At 45.9% G+C, this 23,142-nt stretch overlaps 2 protein-coding genes across 11 annotated transcripts in view; both read right to left on the reverse strand.

Annotated features, from left to right (window-relative positions):
* Nucleotides 1-10,758, reverse strand: part of SEC31A (SEC31 homolog A, COPII coat complex component) — a 35,880-nt gene extending 25,122 nt beyond the window's left edge. For all 6 annotated transcript variants that reach the window (XM_032186479.1, XM_032186477.1, XM_032186476.1 and 3 more), the window contains exons 1-11: nt 10,701-10,758; nt 10,370-10,452; nt 9,878-10,001; nt 7,761-7,959; nt 6,725-6,820; nt 5,078-5,218; nt 4,397-4,539; nt 3,799-3,898; nt 2,532-2,693; nt 2,199-2,351; nt 179-415 (exon numbers count right to left, since the gene is read on the reverse strand). In XM_032186479.1, the coding sequence (XP_032042370.1) occupies nt 179-415; nt 2,199-2,351; nt 2,532-2,693; nt 3,799-3,898; nt 4,397-4,539; nt 5,078-5,218; nt 6,725-6,820; nt 7,761-7,959; nt 9,878-10,001; nt 10,370-10,448 (1,434 nt within the window). In that variant the 5' untranslated portion in view covers nt 10,449-10,452; nt 10,701-10,758. The remainder of the gene's footprint in view (nt 1-178; nt 416-2,198; nt 2,352-2,531; nt 2,694-3,798; nt 3,899-4,396; nt 4,540-5,077; nt 5,219-6,724; nt 6,821-7,760; nt 7,960-9,877; nt 10,002-10,369; nt 10,453-10,700) is intronic.
* A 1,336-nt stretch (nt 10,759-12,094) lies between these two features.
* LIN54 (lin-54 DREAM MuvB core complex component) overlaps nt 12,095-23,142 on the reverse strand; it is a 34,613-nt gene continuing 23,565 nt past the window's right edge. For all 5 annotated transcript variants that reach the window (XM_032186902.1, XM_032186901.1, XM_032186900.1 and 2 more), the window contains 9 exons: nt 21,311-21,527; nt 20,498-20,571; nt 20,145-20,342; nt 19,025-19,116; nt 17,620-17,691; nt 16,644-16,746; nt 16,196-16,333; nt 15,316-15,518; nt 12,095-14,856 (listed from right to left, as the gene is read on the reverse strand). In XM_032186902.1, coding sequence (XP_032042793.1) covers nt 14,655-14,856; nt 15,316-15,518; nt 16,196-16,333; nt 16,644-16,746; nt 17,620-17,691; nt 19,025-19,116; nt 20,145-20,342; nt 20,498-20,571; nt 21,311-21,527 — 1,299 coding nt within the window. In that variant the 3' untranslated portion in view covers nt 12,095-14,654. The remainder of the gene's footprint in view (nt 14,857-15,315; nt 15,519-16,195; nt 16,334-16,643; nt 16,747-17,619; nt 17,692-19,024; nt 19,117-20,144; nt 20,343-20,497; nt 20,572-21,310; nt 21,528-23,142) is intronic.

The raw sequence follows: 23,142 nt of genomic DNA on the forward strand, positions 1-23,142 counted from the left end.
CCTCATTCTTCTGTTGAGCCACCCCTACACCAACAGAGCTTAAGTAGCACCATTCCCCCAGCCTGCACTTTCTGTTCCTAAGCCCTCCTCTGGCAGAACACTGTAACATGCAGAATAAAATATTCCTGCACTGGCTTTCCAGGTCCATGGGGAACTCCCGGACTGCTGTCATTGTTACCTTTAAGAAAGCCCACACATTCTTCTCAAAGTCAGCCTGGGCCATGTCAATTTTCTTCTGGCAGTAGCTGATGAAGCCTTCGGACTGCACAGCCTCCTGCAGCTGGTTGGAGCGCGCCAGGAACTCCTTCTCTGTAACAACCTGGCTCACGTAGACGTGGTGACGCTGCTGCTGCTGCTCGATGCCTGGTTGCTGCTGAGGCTTGGCGTTCTCAAATGTAACCAGCTTGCCTCCAAACTGGAATTGAGAACACATGTGACACGTGAAAATACAAGTATATGCAAACAAACTATGCACACACGTATGCGTGCTTTTGTTTAAGGCATGTATGCTTATCATTCAATGGACAAATGGTCCTGGCATCAGCTCATGGTGTTCCTCCACCAGCACACGATGCTATGCACTGAAGCAGCTTGCTGGTAAGCGTGTGCACATTCAAGTGAGTTCATAAACACAACTATTCCTATCCCTCTTTTCCCCTCAGGCTGAGGACCTGGTCTAGGAACTCCTGAGAAATCTGTCTGCACAGTGGCCAGCATAAACAGATTAACTCATGTTACTGCAACATTGTGCTGGTTACAGTTGGGATACAGATTATTCTCTTCACAGCCACCCATATGATGCTATGTTTTGGATTTGTACCCAAAACAGCATTGATAATGCACCCACGTTTTAGCTGTTGCTGGACAGCGCTTATACAGCACTGAGGTCTTTGTTTCTTAGGCTGCCCTGCCAGCAAGGAGGCTGCGGGTGCAGAAGGAGCTGGCAGGGGACACAGCTGACCCAGACTGCCCAAAGGCAGTCCTGTAACACATGGTGTCATGCTCAGCAATAAAAGCTGGGGTAAAGGAGGAGGAAGTGGTAGTGGGAACAGGGACATTTCAAGTTATGGCATTTCCCAAGAAAACGTGACACATGTCGAAGCCCCACTTCCTTGAATGGCTAAAAATCTGCACAAAGACAGACGTGACTGAATTGATTTCCTTATCTTAACTTGCTTGCACACAGCTCTGCCTTTACCTATTGAACTGTCTTTATCTCAGCCCATGAATTTTCTCACTTTAATCCTTCTCACCTTCTTGCCCATCCCACCTGCAGGGCAACCAGTGAGCAGCTACATGAAGCTTGGCTGCCTACCTGGGTAAACGTAGAACACACTAAAGGATCCTATCCATCATTAAATACACGCCCAGGCACGATGCGTACCCTGCGCGTGGCAGCTAGCTTACTGTTTGAAAGGCTACTGAGAGATTGGCAGTGAATGGCCTCATCACATGGAAAGAAATCCAAAGGGAAAAAAATGGAAGGAGCTTATATTATTTCAGTTTACAGCTCCAAGCTGATTTAGACATGGGTGAGATAATGAATAAGCAGACACACACTGCTGAAAATCAGGTAGTATTTTGGCACAAAAATCCATTTCAAGTGAACTGCCTAAAATCTTTAGGAGGTCTCTTGGGAAATGGCCTCTGAGTCACAGAAACAAGCCCTTAGTGGAGCTGAAGAGGAGGTGACTCTGCTCTTATGAAAAGCAGGGCCTTGCCAGGTTGACATCCACAGAGGAGCCTTGGCCTGCGTGCTGCTGCAGAGACCCCAGCTACCTCCATTAGGGCTGAGTTATTCTTCTCTGCAATGAGACAATACCTTCAAGCTGCTCTGGAGTCTCAGCTACTTGCCCAACTTATTGTCCCCCACCCCCAAATTTGCATTTTTTTTTTTTCAGTCTAAGCAAACACCACAGAAATGCAGCAAAGCCTTAGTTCCCAAAACAGAAAAAAACAAGTGCCTGGTGGGAACACAGGGCTTCCCAGTTGCTTTTTCCCAAGCATTTTTTTGTCATGCTTTGCCGACTGTCCCAAGCGCTCACTCCAGATGTTCCCACAAGCATCTCGGCCACCACAGCACTCTGGGCAAATGCTCACAAGGTGGAGCATGATGACCAACGCCCCTCTTCCAGATGTACTTTGCAGGTGCTACCGCTGTCTCACTCCCTGCCCGGCCAGCCTTGGCTCCTGCTTACCGAGAACGATGCTCCCACAGGTCGCCGGATCCATTTGGGTGGTTTCTTTAGGGGCAGAACGACGCTCTGTGGGGCAGTCTGCTGGGGGAGCTGCAGGGGTGGGAGGGGCTGTCCTGTACCAAACGGATCCAGGTTCCCAAACGAGGATGAAAGCTTTGACAAAAATAAAAGAGGATGGGGAAATTCTAAGACACCATCTCCGATAAGCCAAGCAGCATCATTTTTTTGCACTGGATTAGTACTCCTGTTGCATGGAGTTGCAACACCCCCCGAAGGTTTCCCCAAGCCTGTGCTTTTTCCTCTTCCCGTCCACTTTTCTCAGCTTCTCAATACCTGGTCCACTTGCTTCTGCCTCAACCCGTCCGTGCTGCCTCCCATGATGGAGTAAACGCTGATCCGCCCGTCAAACGAAGCGGCAGACAGGACGGCAGGGTTTCTGGGACACCACTGGATGTCAAAGCACCACTGCGTGTTGGTCGGCAACTCATACAGCACCTGGGCAACAAAACCAAGTCCAGCAGATCAGAGCTTTTAGCAAGCACCATGAGCAGCAGCAGCATCTTTCTGTTTTCAAGCTGCTCCTCTTGCTCCCCGGCAGCTTCCACATTACCCTACACACTGACAACAGGCAGGATGTGACAATCAGAGATTACCACACACTGCTGCTTTATTTCCTCCTCCCATTAAATTTTCTCTTTAATGCACACGTGACCATGTAGGCAGGCTGCCTATGTCTGCGCTGCTTGTGCAGCTACTGACTTTTGGGGGATAACTGGGAAAGTTAAACCTGCACTCTGAGTAGACGGTCTCTCCTGCCCTGGAACAGAAAAGCCTACGGCTACAGGAGGGATTGAACCACAAACTAAGAAGTTATTTTTCACTTGTTTAACAATTTTGTGCTGAAGAAACAAAATGGTAGCTGCCTTGCTGTCTCCTAGGAAACATTTTTCCTTTAAATAAAAACATGTGGTGTGAGTCATCCAAACGTAAAGCCTTCTAGGCAGCACAGCATCCAGCTTAGATCACACAATCACCACCCCCACTTTTTGTCTTACTCAGCTTTTGTACTTCACTCCTGCCTGAATTTTGGAAACACGTATCTCCTCGTCTGCCAGGATTGTCTTGCCTACACTGGCAAGCAAGAAGCCCTCCAACAGTGTCATGGTCTGGGGGCAAACACTCACGTGGTCTGTAAAGAGGATCCACTCAGTTTAGTGATATCCATATCTATCCCTATTGAGATAGATAATTTTTCTGCACTACTAAATAGGTGCAGAAAAGCAGTAGAGACCCACGTGTAAGATCAATTATGACAGGAAGTGGTCTTGCTGCACCAAAACAAGCTCAGGAAGCGCATCTATCAACCACAAGTAAACATGGAGAAACACCCCACAGCAGCATAATTCCTAGGACTGCGAACAAAGATCCACCCCCCTCTCCTTCCCCTTCTCAACCAGTGAAAATTCAGGGAAGCAAATACTGTGAGAATGGGTAAAACAATACAGGAAAAATCAACGGCTTTTACAAATGCTCCTTTACATATGCCACTGTGCAATCTCCAAACAGACTGAGACTTTAGTAAGTTGTGTGAATACAATACCTCGCCCGTGTTAGGGTTGGAGCACAGAATTTTAGCATCCTTCCCACAGCTAAGCAGCAGCTCTGAATCTGCCATACTCCAAGCAATGGCCAAGATACCCCTGTGTGAAAAGTCACAGCCAAGTAACAGATTAACATAAATGAAAAATGGTAACACAGAGCATGTGTTTAAGCGAGTTGGTACTGTATCGGAGCATTCCACCTCAGAATACCCTCCCCCCTCCTCCCTCTGTTGTAAGAAATTGTTAAATGTTATCAGCATTTGATATATTGAAATAGATGCTGTTTTCTGCATGAGTAGCTCTAAAGGTCCAGCCACCATATAGGAAAATTGAATTCAACACTCTCTGTAGGAGAATGTCGATACCAGTGTACCAGAAGGGTGTGTTTGCCTCTACAGCATGTGCAAACCTGTAGGCTTTTTTTTTTTTTTAAGCAAGCTTCTGCTACTTCTTTGAACTCCAGCTTCCTCATGTACAGCATAAAACAAATCAGGAATGTCGATTTTTTTTCTGGGGGGAAGGTGTTTTTAATGTGAGGCCTCGTTCCTTCCAACCAGCAGGCCCCATAAAAGGAACCTTTTCTGTCTTCTCTCATACCTTGTGTGGCTTTCCAAAACACGCAGTGGCGAGGAGGCAAATCTAAGGTCCCACATCTGAATCACAGGCAATCTGTCGTCCTCCGAGGCCAGGACCATCTGGGTAGCAACATCAGGGTGCCATGCCAGGCCCGAGCAGTGCATCTGAAGGACAACATTGTGCCAAAGCACAGGGTAACTAAACAGCGCTAGAGAACGGAAGACAACCAGCCTGAACAGGTCTAAGTGTGAGGAGAACAGGGTCTTCAGCTAAGTGCCACTCTGTGGCTGTATTTCTGGGCATTGTTTCTGACTGCGCTCAGTGTGGGATGCTCTCCTTGTTTCTGTTAGCAAGGAGAGCTGCAGTTAGTTCCCCAAGGCCCTCTCAAGAAGGTGACTTCGTACTGTCTTGTTAAAATACTACGTTTTAATCTAAGAATGCTGTAAAAGCATCCACACAGAGCTTTTTGGCTAACTTTAACTTTCGTTGATATCTTAATAAAAGCCATCATCAGGCAGAGATTACCATTGTGGGAACATCCCATCACAACCTGCAATCTCACGATGAAGCCAGCCTTTGTGCTGCTGTTATGTCAGGGACCAGGTATGTGAAACACGAGTTAGGAAGCTTATCAGAATCAGAGCACAGTGACCAAGCAGCTATTTCAGGAGCCCCCGCGCATCTCCTCCAGAGCTAACTCACCCGGTTGTTGTGGTCGCTGACTTTGATGATGGGCTCGTTCTTCCTGAGATCCCACACGGTGGCTCGGCCACTGGGGCTGGCAGATGCCAGGATGTGCTGGACCTGCCTGTTCCAGGCGATGCAGCTGATGTCCTCGAGGGGCTGCCGGGCACACAGAACAGCCTGTCACACCCTTAAAGCAAGGCCTCAAAATGCTTTCTTTTTGGGCCTCGCTATATAACGTGTTTGCAAGGAGATTCACCCAAGGTACTGTGATTATTCTGCTTTCCTACACACACCTGCTGCAGGGCAGAGCCCCTGAAAAAGCTGTCAGTGTAGAAAATCCTATGCAATATCCTTAACAAAAGCAAGGTTCCCACAATATCCACGTGAAAATGAAGTACCCATCCCAAACAAAGTATCCACACTAACAGCTTTAAACTAAAAATCTTTCAACTCCAGATTTCTGCTCATTCTGTTTCCTCACTTCATTGCCTCCAACTAACCCCGCAGTAGTACACTGATTTTCCAGTAACTACGAAGTTCTGGCATAATTTCCTAACAAGAGCTGCATAAAGTACCTGCTTTTAAACAACTTCCTCTCATTCTTCCAGCTCCTTCACAAGACAAAAGAGGCTACTTTCTTCCCCAGAGATCTTTGAAGAGAGGCTAAATGCCGTCACCTGAACACTCCTTGAAACACAGAAATGTGACTGCCAAGCCTACTGCCTCATCTTCTCCCTTTTCAGCAGCTGCTTCTAGTCTTACTTGTGTTTTCCCTCAGTCTCTGCCTTTGTGGTCCTCGGATATAAGCATGCAGTGAACCATACAAAGGCAGACTGGAAGAGATTCATCCTGTGTGCAGTGGCTATGGATATTTAAAAAATGGTGTAACCAGAGAGATTCTGCTTGTTAGTACTTACTGCTTGATAAAACGCAACATTATTCCAAGACTAAAAGGAACTTTTAAAACATATTTTATTTACAACTGTGCCACGTGAAGACACCAAGAAATGCTTGTGCAGTCAGTGAAAACCGCAGTTCTGGTGTGGATAACGAGCTCTGCACACCCCACGTTGCTGCAGGGGAACGACAGCAGCCTGTTCCTTGCAGGGGCTGCACAGGATGGTACTGACTGGCACAGCACTCAAGCTGTGCTCCCAGAAAGGCAGCAGTGGTTGGACATAATAGTTAGACATGATGGAAGCCAAAACATAGTGCTGTCATAACCAATGTGCTACCATACGCGATCACTGAAAGCTGCTTCAGCTGCACCTACAGAGCTCTCCTGAAGGGACATGGGCTCCTGCCATAGCAGAAGCACATCACACGAACAAAAATACCCACTTTTCAAACCCCACAGACTAAAAAAAGCCCATTGCAAGCACCAAAAGCCCAATTTTCTTGACCTTTCAGGAAGCCACTGGGGAACAATATGCGGTAAAGTAACATATTTTTACTTACATTAATAGGAAACAACTGTTGTACAAGGACTCTGACAACCATCGACAGAAATGCAGTTCATCACTAACTACAACTAATTGCTTTCTATCCTAAGTCTCTTTTTTTTCCATATAGCTTCTAAAGTTGATTTTAATGAGCTCTCCAGATAAATGACCTTCATGCTTTTCATTAGTTTACAGTATTTAACAAATACCAATCTCGTACCTGCGTCTTCACTCCTGGAGTCATTGGCGTGGCAAAATTGTTCAAGTCCCAGATATAGATTTCAGACTCATTAGCACCAGAGGCCACCAGATTAGTCTGTAAGACACATTAACAGACGCTAAGAGTATTTTCAGCATCAGCTTTCACAGTCTTAGCTGCTGGGAAGCATCAGATGGACAAGACTGTGCCAATTTCGTGTATGAGCTCAGGATATAGCCTTTGGTTCACACAGAGCAGCTTAAGGAAATAAAAGCAGTGTTTGAGATGCAGGGGCCACTGGATGCCCTTTGATTGCATCCCATGTCTGCTGACCAGCAAGTCCCAGCTTCATAAGGGCCAGGAGAGGAGAGGAAACCATTCGAGAAGACACAATGAACAAAGGATGGTCTTGCTGAAAGCAAGCGTCCAGGGACAAAAGTGCTATTTAGGAAAGGAAATCAACTCCATTGACTTGCAGCTGGAGGGGGCTGAAGAAAAGCCAAGCCACTGTATCTACAAGGAACTGAACTCTAATTAATGATGGAGCAAGCTTGCCGATTTTGAGAGCTGTTCTGCCTTAAGAGACCATGTCACAGTGTGTTTGTTCTGCCTCCCTTTTCCAGTGAGGAGATTTAGAGATTCCAATGCCATCTCCCTAAAGGGGACACCTTAAATCGAACGTCACCAGAACAAAGAGCGACAGCCCAGGGAAATGTCACAAGGACAAAATCAGCACATCCTATGGGAACTGAAAGGGAAGACTGGTTGAAGCAGCACAGAAAACCACCTCTGTTTTACACTGAGGCTGAGCTAAGAACACCTGCAACATTGGCAACGTCAAATCATGAGGGGAAGGAATCAACTGGACACCTACAAGTCTTTATTCCCTCTCCCGAGATGCCAGCAACAGGACAGGTTTTTACTAACAAAGATGCAAAGAACAGATTTAGGTCAGCCTTCTCAAGGGCTGGTAAAGGTACAGATACGCATAAGGTAATAGCTTGTTAAGACATGCCACTCATCCACACCTGCACACGTCAAACAGCAGTAAACCTACCTGGAACATGTTGACATCAAGCGCTCTCACGGGCCCCGTGTGCTTGTCTTTCTGGGCGATGATGACCTCGGTGTCTCCAGCTATGATTTTGGCTGGGTCATACAGAATGACGTTCCCGTTCTCACCCCCAGCGATCAGGACCCCAGAGACTCGCTCGCCTGCGGTCATGCTGTGCGGCCCCCAGATCAGCTTGTGGTACCTGCAAGACAGACACCCACCGGCTACAGCCAGCCACTGTCAGCTCCACATACCCCGTTTTACTCTGCAGGCTGCAGCCTGGCGGGAAACCTCTGCTACATGTGGCCAACTATTTGTACAAGGGAAAGAAACATCAGTGGAGCTATTCAAAAATTCCAAATCCTTTTCCTTGTAGGTGCTCCTGGAAGGGCAAACTTTCCTCTGTTGTGCTGGATGCTCAGCCAGCTCTCTCACATCAGACACGTGTCACTTGGACTGCAATTGAGCTTCCAGGCTGAACTGGAGGAACTAAATATACTTCTGGAAATGTTTTCAAACCGTTGTGTCCATCCACAAAAAAAAAAAAAAGAAGAAATTACTTCAGCTCCAGCTTGCTAAATAATCAAGACAGCATTCCTGTGTATTCAGCCATGCAAAGCATGGCATTCTTCCGCATGAAACACCACGCTGCCACACGGCAGGTGTTACCCGAGCAGAATGCAAACCCACAGGTCTGGAAGGTGGTGACCAGTTGCTTGAGCCCTCACTGTGTTACTACTGAACTCTTGTTTTTCTCTGGATTACCCATGACTGATTTCTTCACAGCACATCATGCTGGGGAAGGCCAGACAAAGAGCACATGCTGACTGACAAACGCTGTAAGCACCAAGTGCTCAGCAGCTCAGTGTCAGCGGTCACTGTCCTGCCACAGCACCCAGATTACGGTAACGGTGTGCTCATCCACACCGCAAACCAAAATGGTATGCTGCTTTTTGTAGTTCTGCACCTAACTATGCAAGGTTAGAACAAGCATGGTGAGCAACAGGCTATCAGGGCGCTAGTATTACACCACCAGCAAGATTCAACGAGTAAATAACCTAAAAGAGAGCAGAAAAAGATGAGGAACAAAACAAAAACAGAGTTAACTGTGCCATTACTTTCCTCTTGCCCTTTGCTCTTTCCAAGATAAAGAGTGGTTCTACAGAAGCAGCGTCACATTTTCCACAGGAGGGCAGTTAACAAAATTTCTTGCTGAATCCATCTTTTCTGGATTTGTTTGCCCAGCCATCTTCATTTGCTGTACGCCACAATATAACCTGATGTATACTTTTATAAGCTAAGGCATGGGTTGTTATCTTAAAAACAAACAAACAAACTCCTTTGCAATGTTGTGACTTGTTTTCTGGGGGCAAAGTCAAACACTTGTGCTGTTCACCAAGAGAAGCACTTTTAAAGGAGCTCTACATCCTCCTGGCCATAGTGGGTAGGTTCTGAAAGTCAGTAAAGCAAATGCCACTTGGCAAGCTTTGACTTATTTCAGTCGCATTTAAAGCAAGGGAAAAAAAATCCTAGAGGCTCAATGTCATCGTTCTGCCCTCAGCAGATCTGCAAGGAGTGTCAGCACCAGCTCTGCCACAGCTCAGGCATAAAGCAGTCTGGGCCCTTGATGGCTGTTCCTCCCCAGCCCTGCATATCAGAAGAGAAACAACTGCAGGGCAGGGATTGTGAGCCACAGCAGCACTCAAGCAAAGCGTTGCTGCAGGACCGACAGCAGCCCTACACCTCCTGCTTCCTCCTGAAAAAGCCCCTGTAACTGTTACTTACCCGAATCCAGAGAACATCCTGAAACAGGGCCAATCAATCGTTATAAGCAATCTTACTGTGTGCAAATGCAGCAAAGACCTCATTCCAATCCCTCCACATCTACTTAAAGGCAAGACCTAACTTCTCAGGCCCCAGGAGACTGTATTTGGTAAAAATCTCACAAAAGAATCTTAGATCTTTAGGCCTTGAAGTTACTGCTCAAGAATTGAAAACATAGCCCCATATACGTGGCTGTAATGATGTCCTTCAGCAAAGCGTCTGTCCTCAACAACCGTGGCCAAATCCCATGCACCAGCCCTGCAGCGCAAAGCACACACAACAACCCCATGGCTCACCTGTGAGAGGAGGAGAAGGTGGCACAGGACTTCATATCCAGCGAAGGGTCCGATAAGTCCAGCTCGAATATTTCCAGGGAAGCACTCGTGCTGAAGGTTGCATCCAGCTGCTGGGCCGACGTACCTGCAGAGGAGTGGGCTCGTCAGTGAGAAGAAGATGCTATGCAGAATAGCAACAATAAAAAAAACAACACACTTGCAAAAAGGACTCTGAGAAGCGGTCAGATTTCTGCCTGAGTTAGATTTTGATATAATTTTCTTTTTTATGGTTGCCTTCAGGGAGTTTTCTGTCCAGTGTGGATGCAAAAAGCTTTGGGAGAAGGTTCCTCGTCCCCTGAGGATGGGCAGAAAGCCACGGCAAGGGGCAGATAAGCAACGAGGGAAGCGTCCCAGCAGCCAGGATTGCTGTCACCTTGCCCTGGCACAGGGGACAGGAGACTCCTTGTCACCCACGGGCAGCCCCAAAACTCGCCCCCGCTTCCTAAAACTCACCCGTGGCCAGGTAGATGGGGTGCTGCCCGGCAGGGCTCCATGCCTGCATGGCCGTGCGGTCAACCTCCTTCAGCTTCATCTTGCTGGAAGAAAAAAAAACGAAAAGGTGAGGGTTTGGGGGAAAAAGGGCGTTTGGGGCAGGGCGATGCTCAAAAAAAAGGGCAAAACGGGGCGGCTGCGGCAGATGGGGGGATAAAAACACAGGGGCAGAGCCCGAAGCCGCCCCCAAAAGAGGAGCGCGACGGGGAGGGAGGCCCCGCCGCCCCCAGCGTGATTTCGGAGGGGGATTTGGGGCGGAAAAAGGGGCAAATGGGGCCGCGGCGGCTCTCACCCGTCCCGGGCCCGCTCCAACGTGGCAGCCCCGGCGCCGCCTCCCGCTTCCGGGCGCTGCCGGCGCCTTCCGGGCGCTGACCGGGGCGGCTCCGCCTCTGCTCCCGCGGGGACCCGGCTCCTCCTGCAGCCCGCGCCTGGCGACAGGGGACAAAGGGACAGGGGACAAGGCCGTCAGCGGGGGGCGATAGTGGGGTGAGGGGGGCAAAGGGGGAGGGAAGGCGGGGAGGGGGGAGCCGCCGTCCTCAGCTCGACAGCGGTCGTCACGGCGTGTCGGGATGTGAACAGCAGTGAGGCTCATCACCGGACAGCGGCTGCGGGGAGCGGGGCTGTTTATTGGGGCGGGGGGTGTTTGGGAACCTGGGTGCAGCCCGCAGCGCGGCGCGGCTCGGAGCCATGACGCCGCCCGCACCCTGACGCGGCGCGGCGGGAGAGGGAGCGCCGCGCTCCCGCCCCGCTATATATAGGGGACGGGGCCGCGCCGCTATTGGCTGACGCGAGCAGCGCTCGCCATTGGTTGCCCAGTGGCCCCGCGGATTGGCCTCCGCGCTGGCTTCGCACCGCCCTCCCTCCCTCCGCCAACGGGCGAGCGGCGGCGGCTGAGTGAAGGCCCGTCAGCCAATAGCAAAGCGGGACTCGGGGGGCGGGTGCGCGGCGGCGGCCAATGGGCTCCGACGACCGCGAGCAGGGCAGGAAGGGACGGGCGGGAGCGCGGGCAGCGCTTCCGCCAGCAGCGTGGCGCTGGGCCCGGCTGTGCCCGGAGGGGGAGCAGCCCAAGGGCGACCCCCGAGCACTGCTGCCCCGTTAGGGGGCTGCACCAAGCCACGAGCAGCTCTTGCTCGGCTGGATAACCCCACAGGCGATTAACTGTGTCCCCAACCAAGCCCAGTCACGCACTATTGCTACCTTGGGTCACATGCGTGCTCCCCAAAAAGGCCGAAGCTGACCCAAACTGCACATCCAAACTGCCTTGTGCAGCCAAAGGCTCCCCAAAAGCATTTACCTGCGAGTCTGGCCCAGGGTCCTGCAACCAGATCCGTATGGCACCCAGCTTGCCCCAGGGATGTGGCAGACGGGCTCAGAGGTCCAGCCTGGCAGCTTTTTCTTTGCTCAACTCTTGTCCTGCAAACACTACATTTTTCATTAAAGTCTTTAAATTATTTTTTTAATTAAAAAAGACGTCAAAATACGCTAACCACCAAGAGTTTCTGGTAGGATTCGATCGCATATTGGGAAGCCAAGCCCGTACTGGCATCACAAGAGAGCCTGGTGCTAACAGATGTATTGATTTTGATACTTCAGTGCAATTCTTTAGGAAGTATTCATCAGTGCTGAAGGAAAGGAGTGCAAAAGGAGTGTTTACAGAATAGTATAAATGTTTATTTTTCTTTGCGATTTATCTGACTGTTTCATTTTTACAATATAGAAAAGTGTATTCTTTGAATAGGTCTAGTAAATATAAATTTATTTTTTCTACTTTCAGATGTAAACAGAACTAGAAAATGAACCCTTGCCCCGTTCCCAATTATTTTCATGTAACTGGATGGGCTTGACTGTAAATCTTGTCCAGCAGTTTGATTCAAATGGCTAAGGAAGTACAAAACCCAATCCATACGTATTACACCAGGGAGAGGGGAGAGAGGAATCCCAGCTTAATATTGGAGAAAGCTTGTTCAAAGTAAAACCAAAAAACCTAAGAGCATTTGATTGCACCTTCAAAGTCTTTACAAGTAAAATATTCTCAAGCAATGCCATCATACATAATTACAACTGTAATCTAAATTTCACAAGTGTTTCTGCACACTGTATATAAATACACATCACAAAAGGTGCAATTTAGAGTAAGACACAGAATATATACAAAATTAACATGGATTGAAGTCTAAACAAAAGAAGGCATATTGCAATCTGTTTAAAAAATAATGTACGTAGTTATTACTTTATTCACTTACACTAATTTACATTTATACAAATCTTACTGGACATACTATGTTAGCTCACTAGAAGTAAACTGAGTATCTGCCCTACCTACGTGTAAAGTTACCGTACTGACTTTTAATAAACCCAAGTCTTAATTATGGAAAGCAGATAGTTACTTACATGAGAGATGGATTCCTTTTTCAGAGATTTGCACTATCAGACTTGTGGTTTATGCTGAGGGAGATGCTTCTACCAGGCAGAGCCCTTCAGACGGTGACCAGCAGGACACCAAATTGGCCCGCCGCCCAGGGCCTTCACGCTCCCGAGCCACCCTGGGGAGGGGGGCAGAAGGAAGCATGGAGGACAGAGGGCCTTTTGCTCACCACGCGGGGCCAGGGGGTGAAGACAGAGAGCAGAAGCCTCTTCCTGTCCTACTGCCATCAGACACACCTGTAGGTGCTCGGCTCTGCTGCACATTTGCCTGGCCCCTATCTTTTCCCAGCTTATCCCCCGCCAGAAGACCTCGAGCAAGAGCTCTGCCACATCTCTGTGCTTACAGCTTTACATGAAGAATGCAAAATCCTTTTTGGAAAAAAAAAAAAGAAAAGCCATCTTGTTCAGGCAGCAATGAGACAGTTATTACAATTGTTATTGACATTCACATTAGGTAAGTAACCTACCACGTTGATTTTGCAAATATATTCTACTATCAAAAACGTGATCTGAGATGGCCTGTAACAAATACTGAAGAAAATCCCCTGCTCCAATCTACACAGAGCTCTAAGGTGATTTGTGTGTTATGTTGGTATATTTTCCTCCTTTTGGATCAAAGGATCCATACATTATTTTGGCAGCAACCTTGATTCTGCGCTAGCATCCTCCCCCGTCACAGCACTCTCCGTCATTCAAAACAACGCTTAAAAAACCCTTAGCCAAATAAACCACCACGATATTGAGAAGCAGCAGCATGGAAACACAAAACCAGGCTGAATGTAACCTCCACCTGTGGTCACAGGCCAGTTAAAAGCCAGATTGTCTCAAGTGTGGCTCCATGGTCTCCTGTGACCTCAGCTCCTCGGGCTTAAACACTTCTCCGGGGCAACAGCTTCACCCTGGAAAACACAACGGACTGCACATCCCTCCCTGCAGCGAGGGATTAGGCTCCTGCACGCCTCTGAACTCACAGCTTCACCCAAGCAACAGCACCTACCTGCTGCAGTCAGCTAACACCACACGCTGGGCAGACAGCTTGGCACTGTGGCACAGCTGCTCTTCCTCACTTTCAAGAGCAGGCCACCGTCAGCCTATGAGTTCCACCTTAAAATACATCTGAGCCCTCATCCATGATCATATAAAAAAATTCCCAATTATGCAGTTTGCCTCCAAATTCCTTGCAGTCTGCTCAAGCGAGATTCTCAACCACTTGTCCAACACTAGACCTGCAAGCAATCCCCGTGTACTCGCCTGCATATTTCATACTGCTCTGTGCACTGAAGAAGCACGCTGTGTTACGCCCTACGTACAGGTACCACCTTCCACTTAGATGCTCCTTTCCACACCTTGCCTTTTAGAACTGACTTCGACACACAGATACCTCTTCACTATGAGCCTGTTGCCAAAGCGTCACCTGATTCTTGCCATCATCTGCATTTTCCTGTACACACAAAGCAATGCAACTCCATATACTGTAAATAATATATATTATAATCATTTATATATGCCCTTCAGGCAATTATTTTGAGGGAAAGGGGAGAAAACAGCTATTTTTTTTTTCCCTTAAGAAACCCAAGTTAAAAGCTGTACATCAGGAAGAAAAATTGACCTTTAGGCATCATCTTACATAGAAGAGGATTTAGTTAAGATTTAAAAGGCTCTAAATCTTGATATAAAATATTCTCTTGTTTCATCTTCCGCAAATCAATTTAAAACAAGCACCAAATTAACAAGTATTATTAAATCCTCTATGCCAAACCAAAGTGTCCCTGTGCCTTAAGTGTTCTGTTCAGTCCACCTCACTGTGGCTCTTGTGCACGCGTCAGCAGTTCATGGCACAAGGGTCACTTTTGGACTTGCCCGCAGAGTTAATCACTCTCATCAAACAGCGTCCAAACTCCTCCAGGATCATGCGCTCTGCCGCAGCTTTTGACTTGCCCAACTTCTCAGCTTGCTCAGCCTGCGCGAGAAGGCATTCACACGTTGCATCGGCCACCTCCTTGGTTACAAATGTAAAGGGCAGCCTGAAACAAACAGAAAAACAAAGAACCCACTCACTCCAACGGGCAGCGAACACGCCACAGCAGCAGTCAAACGAACAGACAGGCCGTTGTGCTGAGTGCCTGTCTCCACTGGGAAACATGGCAAAGCCCATTTGGACCTGCCCAGGTGCACAGAACAATTCTCCAGCTTTCAGCAGAAGGGTGGCTCAAGGTTTACAACCACTCAGTAAATGCGACATGCGTACTTCATGGTTCCTAGCAGCATGTGGGCAACCATGCTTGGTTACACGCTTGAACATAGCCAAATGTGGCACGCACTATATTTACAGGACACAAAGCTGTGTTAATAAAATGCTCCAGTCACCTGAGTGCTCCTGGTCCTACAGCTTAGGTGACATTTGAAGATGACAGGGATGTACCTGCTGCGTATCCAAAAAAGCATATTAGAACCAGGCAAAACCGTGAGCTGCGTTAACTTACTTCCCCCCACCACTGCTGAGTGCTGGTGTTGGCCTTGTTAGGAGATCTGAGATCTGGGAAGATAACTTGGTCTTCGCAGCCGTCTGCTGCTGGACCCGAACTTCGGCAGCATCCGCTAAATGCATCAATGTCTTGCGCTCTGGGCTTTCTTCAAAATTTTTGCAGCCAATGCATTTGCATATGGAAGAACACATGATTTTTGCCTGAAAGAAATAAACAGAATGTGAGAAGCCTGTCACAGCTTTGGCACCCTTAGTGACCACCCACAGGGGAAAGGTGATCCTGTTTTAGCCTGTTTGCAATTAGCCACCAGCAGAAATCCTCAGGTAGTCGTCCTCTCTTTAAATTCAAGGTGAGATGCCTTCCCAGAATTTATGCTTGAATCCAGTGCAGATGAACAGTATCCCACCCATGCCTTTCTTTCCCAATCTGCTGTTTTCAGCAGAATTTAAGTGGCTAAACTATGGGACAGGTCAGTCTGCCACCATATCTGCATCCGTAGAGCGATCAGTTATCTGATGCAACACCAACTTTTGCCTTTGGCTTCCACATACATGTTCCATCCCAGAGTGTCTCTGCAATAACTACTTGAGCTCCTAGGGATGCGGTGCAGGAGGTTTCTTTTAAAAATATTGCTCTTCAATAAAGGAGAGCTCCAAGCCTGTGTTCAGAGTTATTACACGGTTTAAAATTAAACTCAGATGGCAGAAGTGATCAGTCTTGCAAAACACATGGCTTTCTATGTGTAAACTGCTGGAAGAAAAGATAGACCTAAAACTATTACTGCAACTTGAAAAAGAGCAAAAGACAAAGCACAGCAGCAAAATTGCAGCACTGAGAGGAAAAGCCAGCATCTTTAAGACAAGATAATACTTCTTACCTCGTAACATTCACAGTAGTTTTTGAGACATCCCGAGCGTTTACAGTTACACCCTTTGCTGTGTCGCCGATCTGATTCTCCTTCCTTTCCTTTACCTATTTTGGGCTTGAAGGCTTCAGGGTTTCTGTCAAGGCAGGCCTGTCAAGGCAGACCCAAAGGGTCAGACAACGCATGTAGGGAGTAGACATTACAGATGCAACACAACAGCTTACATCTTGCACAGGTGGGAGATCAGCGTGTTACACACCCACCCGGCCCCATGCTGTGGCTTCAGAATACACCAGCTACTTCTTTCATTCCAGCTATCTATGAAGCAAACTAAAATGCCTGCTGTCCCATCACGGCACTACTCAGCAACACACCAAAATCTATACGAACAGGAACAGGCTCTTTCCTTTCATGACATCAGAAAGAGGAAAAAAAAAAAAAAAAAAAAAAGATCCCTCACCTTTATTGCTTTTTGCCTATCATTTTCATGGTCCAGGTTGTTATAACAGTTTGTACAGTTGCAGTTATTGCAGAATTCACCATTTGCAAAACAATCGCAGTACCTGAAATGGAAGATAGACAAGGCATTTGTAAACACGACCATTACCTTGGTGTTACTACTGTTGGCAGTACCAGACATTTCTAGTCTGGTGACCATGCACATGCACTGATGAACGCCTGAGTCACCCTACGCTGAGCTCCACATGGACAAGGTGTCTGTCTGAGCTGACGTTCAGACAGCTCAGGTCCTCAAAGCAGCACAAGAAGCTAATAGGGCTTGGCTCCATGGCAGTCCTTGGGTGGTTATCCTCACAGGCAGTTCCTGACCCTGTTGGTTCAAGTTAGCCTTCAGGAGCTCTCATACAGTCAAAGATCCTCAGCTTAAAATGCTTTTACATCAAATTGTTACAAATGCTCTCAATAAAACAGCAAAAGATTTCACGAAGATGATCGAGCCTTAGACCTAGCAGTTAAAAATCACTTGCCCATTCAAATGTTTGAAACAAACAAACCAAGGATCCCTGCAACGCAACCAACCATAAAAAAAACCACACATATAACAGCCCAATTTTGCTGAAGTACTTCATATAGCATGGTGTTACTCAAGGGATTTGCAAAAGCATAGTAGATGCCCACTGATGATACTGTGGGATGTCATGTCACTCCCAGCAATACTGCAACTCCAGCTGCTGAGTGGAATTGGCTCTACCACACACAAGGGCACATTATGAACCCCAACATTATGAAATGGTAGGGTCCATACAGCTCGTGAGTTACATGAAGGCACATGCACTGGGACATCTCCCACCAGTGTCACCAGCAGCTTTGACAATCTAGACATAACATTTCTGACATAATTAAAAACACCACCTTTTGATTCTTGGCATAAATATGGTGTCAAGGATAAGGCTTAGCAACAAACAAGATGTACTTACAATTTCAAACATAGAGACTTTGTACAATTGCAAGGCTTCCGGGGACGATTTGCAGATTCAGAAGGAATAATTCTGTAGAGGGGGGAAAAATGTATCTATTTATACACTATTTAAACATCTATTGCATCTATTTACACACAAAACACATCTATTTATACACACAGTTCTATTAGTTTTAGTTTCTTCCTATTTTAAATTCAAGTAAACGGTTGATGATGAAAATTCTGAGAAGTCTTTATGTTCCCTTGCCATTAGGTTCTTGGCTGATGTAAGTAACTATTATATATAGTGTATTTCCAACCCAGAAAAAGCTGGGTTATTTGTTGCAAATCTGCCTACATGTCTTAAGTAGAAATGAAGCTTAAAGCTAGAGGATGCACTACAACTGCAAATGGCAGTCAGAAAAAACTTCCCCAGCACCTGTCATCATGCAAGGGGACTAGGTCTAAAAAAGGTTCATAGATTAAGATCGTGCCTTTACCTTTGAAAAACAACAACAAAATTGACTACACCTAGAACAGTGGGCAAGCAAGCCAAAACATGGCATTCAGCTCAAAGATGAGTTTTATATCAAACACAGGCTTTAACTGCTCTTAAAAACTAGGATTTTGTGTCACTAATCGCTTTTGATGAGATTCATTCCATCCCTATCCAGCAATTTCTGCACATAATACCAGGGAGATTAAATCAAACCCATTCATTTGGATAGCTGCATCTGGATTAAGGATTAGTTTGCATCACAGTTTAGGTTGCAGCAACAAAAAGCACCTTGGCATACACAATTTCCAACAAATAATAACGCAAAAGGACAACGCAGAACAGCTGAAAGCTGGCTGGGTCAATGCAGGGAAAGTATCTCACGTTAGCTGTTATTTTCATCTTTCAAGTGAAAATACAATATTGAAAAAAACAAACAAACAAACAAAACCAAAGCCTCCTATTATGAACCATTTTGGGCTTGAGATGCATTTTGAGGTTTGGTTGGATTTGTTTGTGCTAAGCATCTTGCTCCTGTATTGACCAGTACCTCCTTCCAGCAACGTGGAAAAATAGCTCAAGCCTGTAGCTCTCAGGCTCTGATGCAAAATTAAGCACAAACATCAACAAATTTTCAGGTCAACTTTCTGCCATAGGAACAGAAAACAAACCCAAAGATGGTGGAGGGGGCTGCAATAGCTTTGATCAGGAGGGTAGTTCAATTCTTAGTTAGATGCATGTCCTTTTGTCAGAATTATTACCCACAACATGGTATACTTGATGTCCTTCGAAATCCCACAAAACCCAACATCTGAGTCCCTGCCTTTATTTATAATGGTACTGAAAAAAAGTCTGCAAATTCATCAGCCTATACTGCAGGTTTGCTGTCTTTTATTTTTTTTTCCAGCAACCTTTATAAAACACTCACCCATTAAACGGTAGCCGTGCTTGGGACTGAATACTAGATGTCCCTGTGAAGCCGGTGTTGCTTGCTATAGATACATATGACGACTGCTGTAACTAACAAAACAAAAAGGTAATGTGTAACATGAAATAAATTAAAGCATGCTCAAGAGGACTTGTACTAAGTATTTTACTTAGCTTTCCAGCTACTGTTATAAAAAATAATATGCTTGCAAGCACAGATTTAGAAATTTGCAGAACATGGACCAGGCAGCAAGGTCAAGTCTTCATATTTAGCAAAACCCCAGTATTTCAGATGATATTTTTGTTCTTTAACACAGTGTCTACAGACATATGGATAATGCAGACTACAAACAAATGTTCAGACCACAAACAGTTCCAGCTCCTGAAAATAGGAATCTCACTCTTGTTTTCTTAAGCATCCCTGACTGCCAACAGATCAGGATCACTTTCTGCACAAATGACTTGAGTAGCCCCTTTCACCTACAAGCTCCTTATTACTTAACTAAAACAAAATTATTTACATCCCGACTTTTCTTTGTATCTGGACCCACACACTGTTTATCATATTAAGGAATCACCCCTAAGAACTTGCTAGGTGACACTGTTTTGGGCTACTTTTTTTTTTTTTTTTTTGTCTACCTACACACAGCTCTTTTCTCCTGCTATGATAGGTTTTGAAGACAGACTGGCACTTAAGATGTGGACCTGCGGTGCACAGCCTGAAGGAGACAGGTTGTGTCTAGAACACCAAATGTCTGAGTAGTTTTCCAAAAAATGGTATTCTTCACTTTAAGAGAACATTTGGGCAAATGCACAGAAGTGCAATACAACTGTTTTTAGGGACAAATAGCAGCTTTAACAAAACCAAAAGGGATCCAAAAAAAAAGGTTGGTACTGGTGATGCCACAGGCTGACTGAATTCTTGTCTGAACAGACTGGCTAGTCAGCTTTCAGCAGGGGGTTTCAGTTATTCTCCTTTTCATTCTCAGCATTGGATAGATTTTGACAAAGCGTACAACTAACCCCTAACCCCTTGGCTGGGCAGCAAGGACTTCTAACTGGAAGGCAAGATGTTCCATAACAGCACTACTTTCCTACTTATCTCTGGGTTAAGACTGTACCTGTGTGACATACTGAGCTGGAAGGACTGCATAGCCGACGTTTCCTGTGCCAGGTGCTGGTGCCAGGACAGTGCCTGGGGGAAGGTTGGTGAGGTTGGGCTGTATCTGTGGCAGTGGAGTGGCTGGCATAATAAGTCTTTGTTGGGGCTGACTGGTAGTGACGATCTGGGAAGTTGGGTTGATTGGTTTGGGCACCACCTGGAAAGAAAAGTCTTGATGAAATCTTGCCCCAAACTTTTTTTTTTTTTTGTTCAGAATGCACATCTATAAATAGAACATTTCATGATGGTGCTGAAATTGGACTTTTTCATCCAGCTGACAAGCCAGTAATATGCCTTTTACATTCAGCTTACCTGTTTCACAGTCTGGGCCGGCACTATGGGAACAGACATCCGCACTGGGGTGGCATTCACCACCACTGGCTTTGCTGCAATGAAGACATGACATTACATTAACACACGTTATTCACTCAGCAGAGCTGAGTCAAGACTTCCATATGCAGAGAATCCAAGGACACTGAATACTGCAACTACGCTGAGAATAACTGACCAAACTCATAGCAGGCAACACTTATGCCAAAATACCACCTACATGAACAGTTATGCGCACAAGAGTGCGGGCATATGCTTAGCAGCTATGGTTTAAAAATCAGTTTGGGTGCACAGCCCCTCTGGACACTCAGTTTCCTTTTGCCAAGAGGACACTAAAATACTACAGCTTGGTTTCAGATCGTTGATTCCATCACAGCTCCAGAAAGCATGGACAGGAACCATCAGAAACATCTGGCACTTTTAATGCATTTTATGTTGAAGGATCTTAACATTGCAGTAGTTTTGCCAAGATGTACGTGGGCTTTCATGGCTTCCTACTTCTCACACCGAGAAACTGGCACTTGCCACAAGTCACCCCCATGCTGATAAGCTAGGTGAAAGCAACAGAAAAGGCTGCAGGGATTCAGGCCCAACGATGAAACCATTTGACACAGGGAAGCATTTCCACATACAAACCTGAGGTAGCAGGAGAACTCAAAACCTTTGAAAACCTACCACAAACTTGGATACATCTGGCAGTCTTGAAAATTTCTATTACGTAACTATTTAAATCCTTAAAAACCAAACAAAGGATTAAAAACTTAGTTCAGACACCACATCAGCACCAGCACTTACCCTGTTGGAGAGGCTGTGTATTTGTACTGGGATTTTGACTGGCCGACTGGGTTGAACTATTGGCTGTCGTGGCAGTAACGAGTCTGACGTAATGGAACTTGCTTCCAGGTACCTGAATCTGCTGAACATTGGGTGCAGTTGCCAAGGGAATAATTGTCTTAAATTGAGATGTACCCACTCCTCCTACAGTAATGGTCTGCACTGCTGATTTCACAGCCTATTAAGCCAATACAGAGAGCATAAAGTTACTTTTACAAAGGCAGAAAGAACAGCAGCACGTCTGTTCCTCCATGCGTTAGTGAGGAACTCTTTGATCCATTAGCATCCATGAGAAGTCAGTCAGTTATCCCCATATTTTGCTTTCCAGAGTAAAAAAAAAAAAAAAAAAAAAAAAAAAAAGAGACGCAAACAGATACAATGCCAGCCAAAGCTTGGTGCAAAGCAAACTCTGTTCTGTTTTCAATTCTTTACAGCAAACTCCCAAGTAAACTAATATTTGAAAGAGTAGGATGACTCATTCTGCTTCCCAAGATACAGTGTATGCCAAATTAGACTTCAGCTGACTAAGGAGAACATTGCTCACTTCATATTCAAACTCAAGAAGAGGACAAAACTAAAAATATTTCTATTAATAAAAACACGCAGTAAGAACTCCTTGCAGAACTGTTTGTGCTGGACTGCAGCACGATTAATCTGTGTGTACAGATAGGTCCTGTTGGACACAGCTTATGATGAACACACACAAGTCACTGTGCAGCCCTTGAGGTGCAAACGGAACAGAATCCACAAACTGATTGCTGAAGAGATGACAAAGTGGGCAGGCTGTGAAATGAGAGAAGCAAGAACAATGAACGGCAGCAAAACAGATTTACTAAATAATAAATGCCAAAAGGAGAAAGAAGTGGATTTTAGCAGACCTGTGCTGCTGCACAGCCAGGGTAGCAGTACATCTCACATTCACAGTACTTCAGCTTTGCAATTCCTCTCAAACAACACACTGATAACAAGTCTATGTCTATTATTCTTATAAACATTCATGACTGTGTGGGCTTGATAGCAGCCATTTTACCATTCTTTCTGATGACCTCAAATGTGAGTTCATTCCTCTTCTTTCTCCTTTTATCCGACTTCTTTTGGAGTTCAGCTTCTTATTCTCAGAATCTCTTAAAACTGATATTAAATCTATCACGTACATTTGAACTAAGATCTAACTTTAAATTTAATTGATACAACAATATGACTTGATATAACATTTTCCTAGCTTCCTAGCTTCGAACACCTGCGAGACTGAGATCTCATTTCACACATAACTTGACTGGAAATATAAGCTCACTCTTATGTAAGTTTTTCCCTGGGATAACCTTTTTTTTTTTTTTTCCTAAATAAATATATTGAAACCTCAGGAACTCAGACCCATTGGAAACAAGCACTGTTTGCAAGCACACTCACAGCCACACTCACAGGGAAACCAGCTTGGGCAAAGCTCCCTCTAGCACATAAATTTCTGACTGTTGTCCAAAGACAACTGGGAAAATTGTAAAATGTAAGTGACAGCTCTTCAAAGGGTATCTTCTTGAGCCCTGTGATGACAAGGGAAACCCTTGTGTTGTTTCAGATAGCTTTCGATCAGATCTCAAGATGCCTACCACCCAGGAATCTCAGTTCTGTCACTGAGTGCTTGCATTAGAATGATTTCATATTTTAAAATACATTTTAAACAATCTTGCCAGCTGTACTCCGAAATATCAAATCATGCTGGTGCCTATGTCTCCTTATCACCAGTCCCATTATCACATGCCATGCTAAGACAAGACTAGTAAAATCTCTGAGCC

Source organism: Aythya fuligula, chromosome 4 (genome assembly GCF_009819795.1).
Source record: "Aythya fuligula isolate bAytFul2 chromosome 4, bAytFul2.pri, whole genome shotgun sequence".
In the NCBI taxonomy this organism is placed as follows: Eukaryota; Metazoa; Chordata; class Aves; order Anseriformes; family Anatidae; genus Aythya; species Aythya fuligula.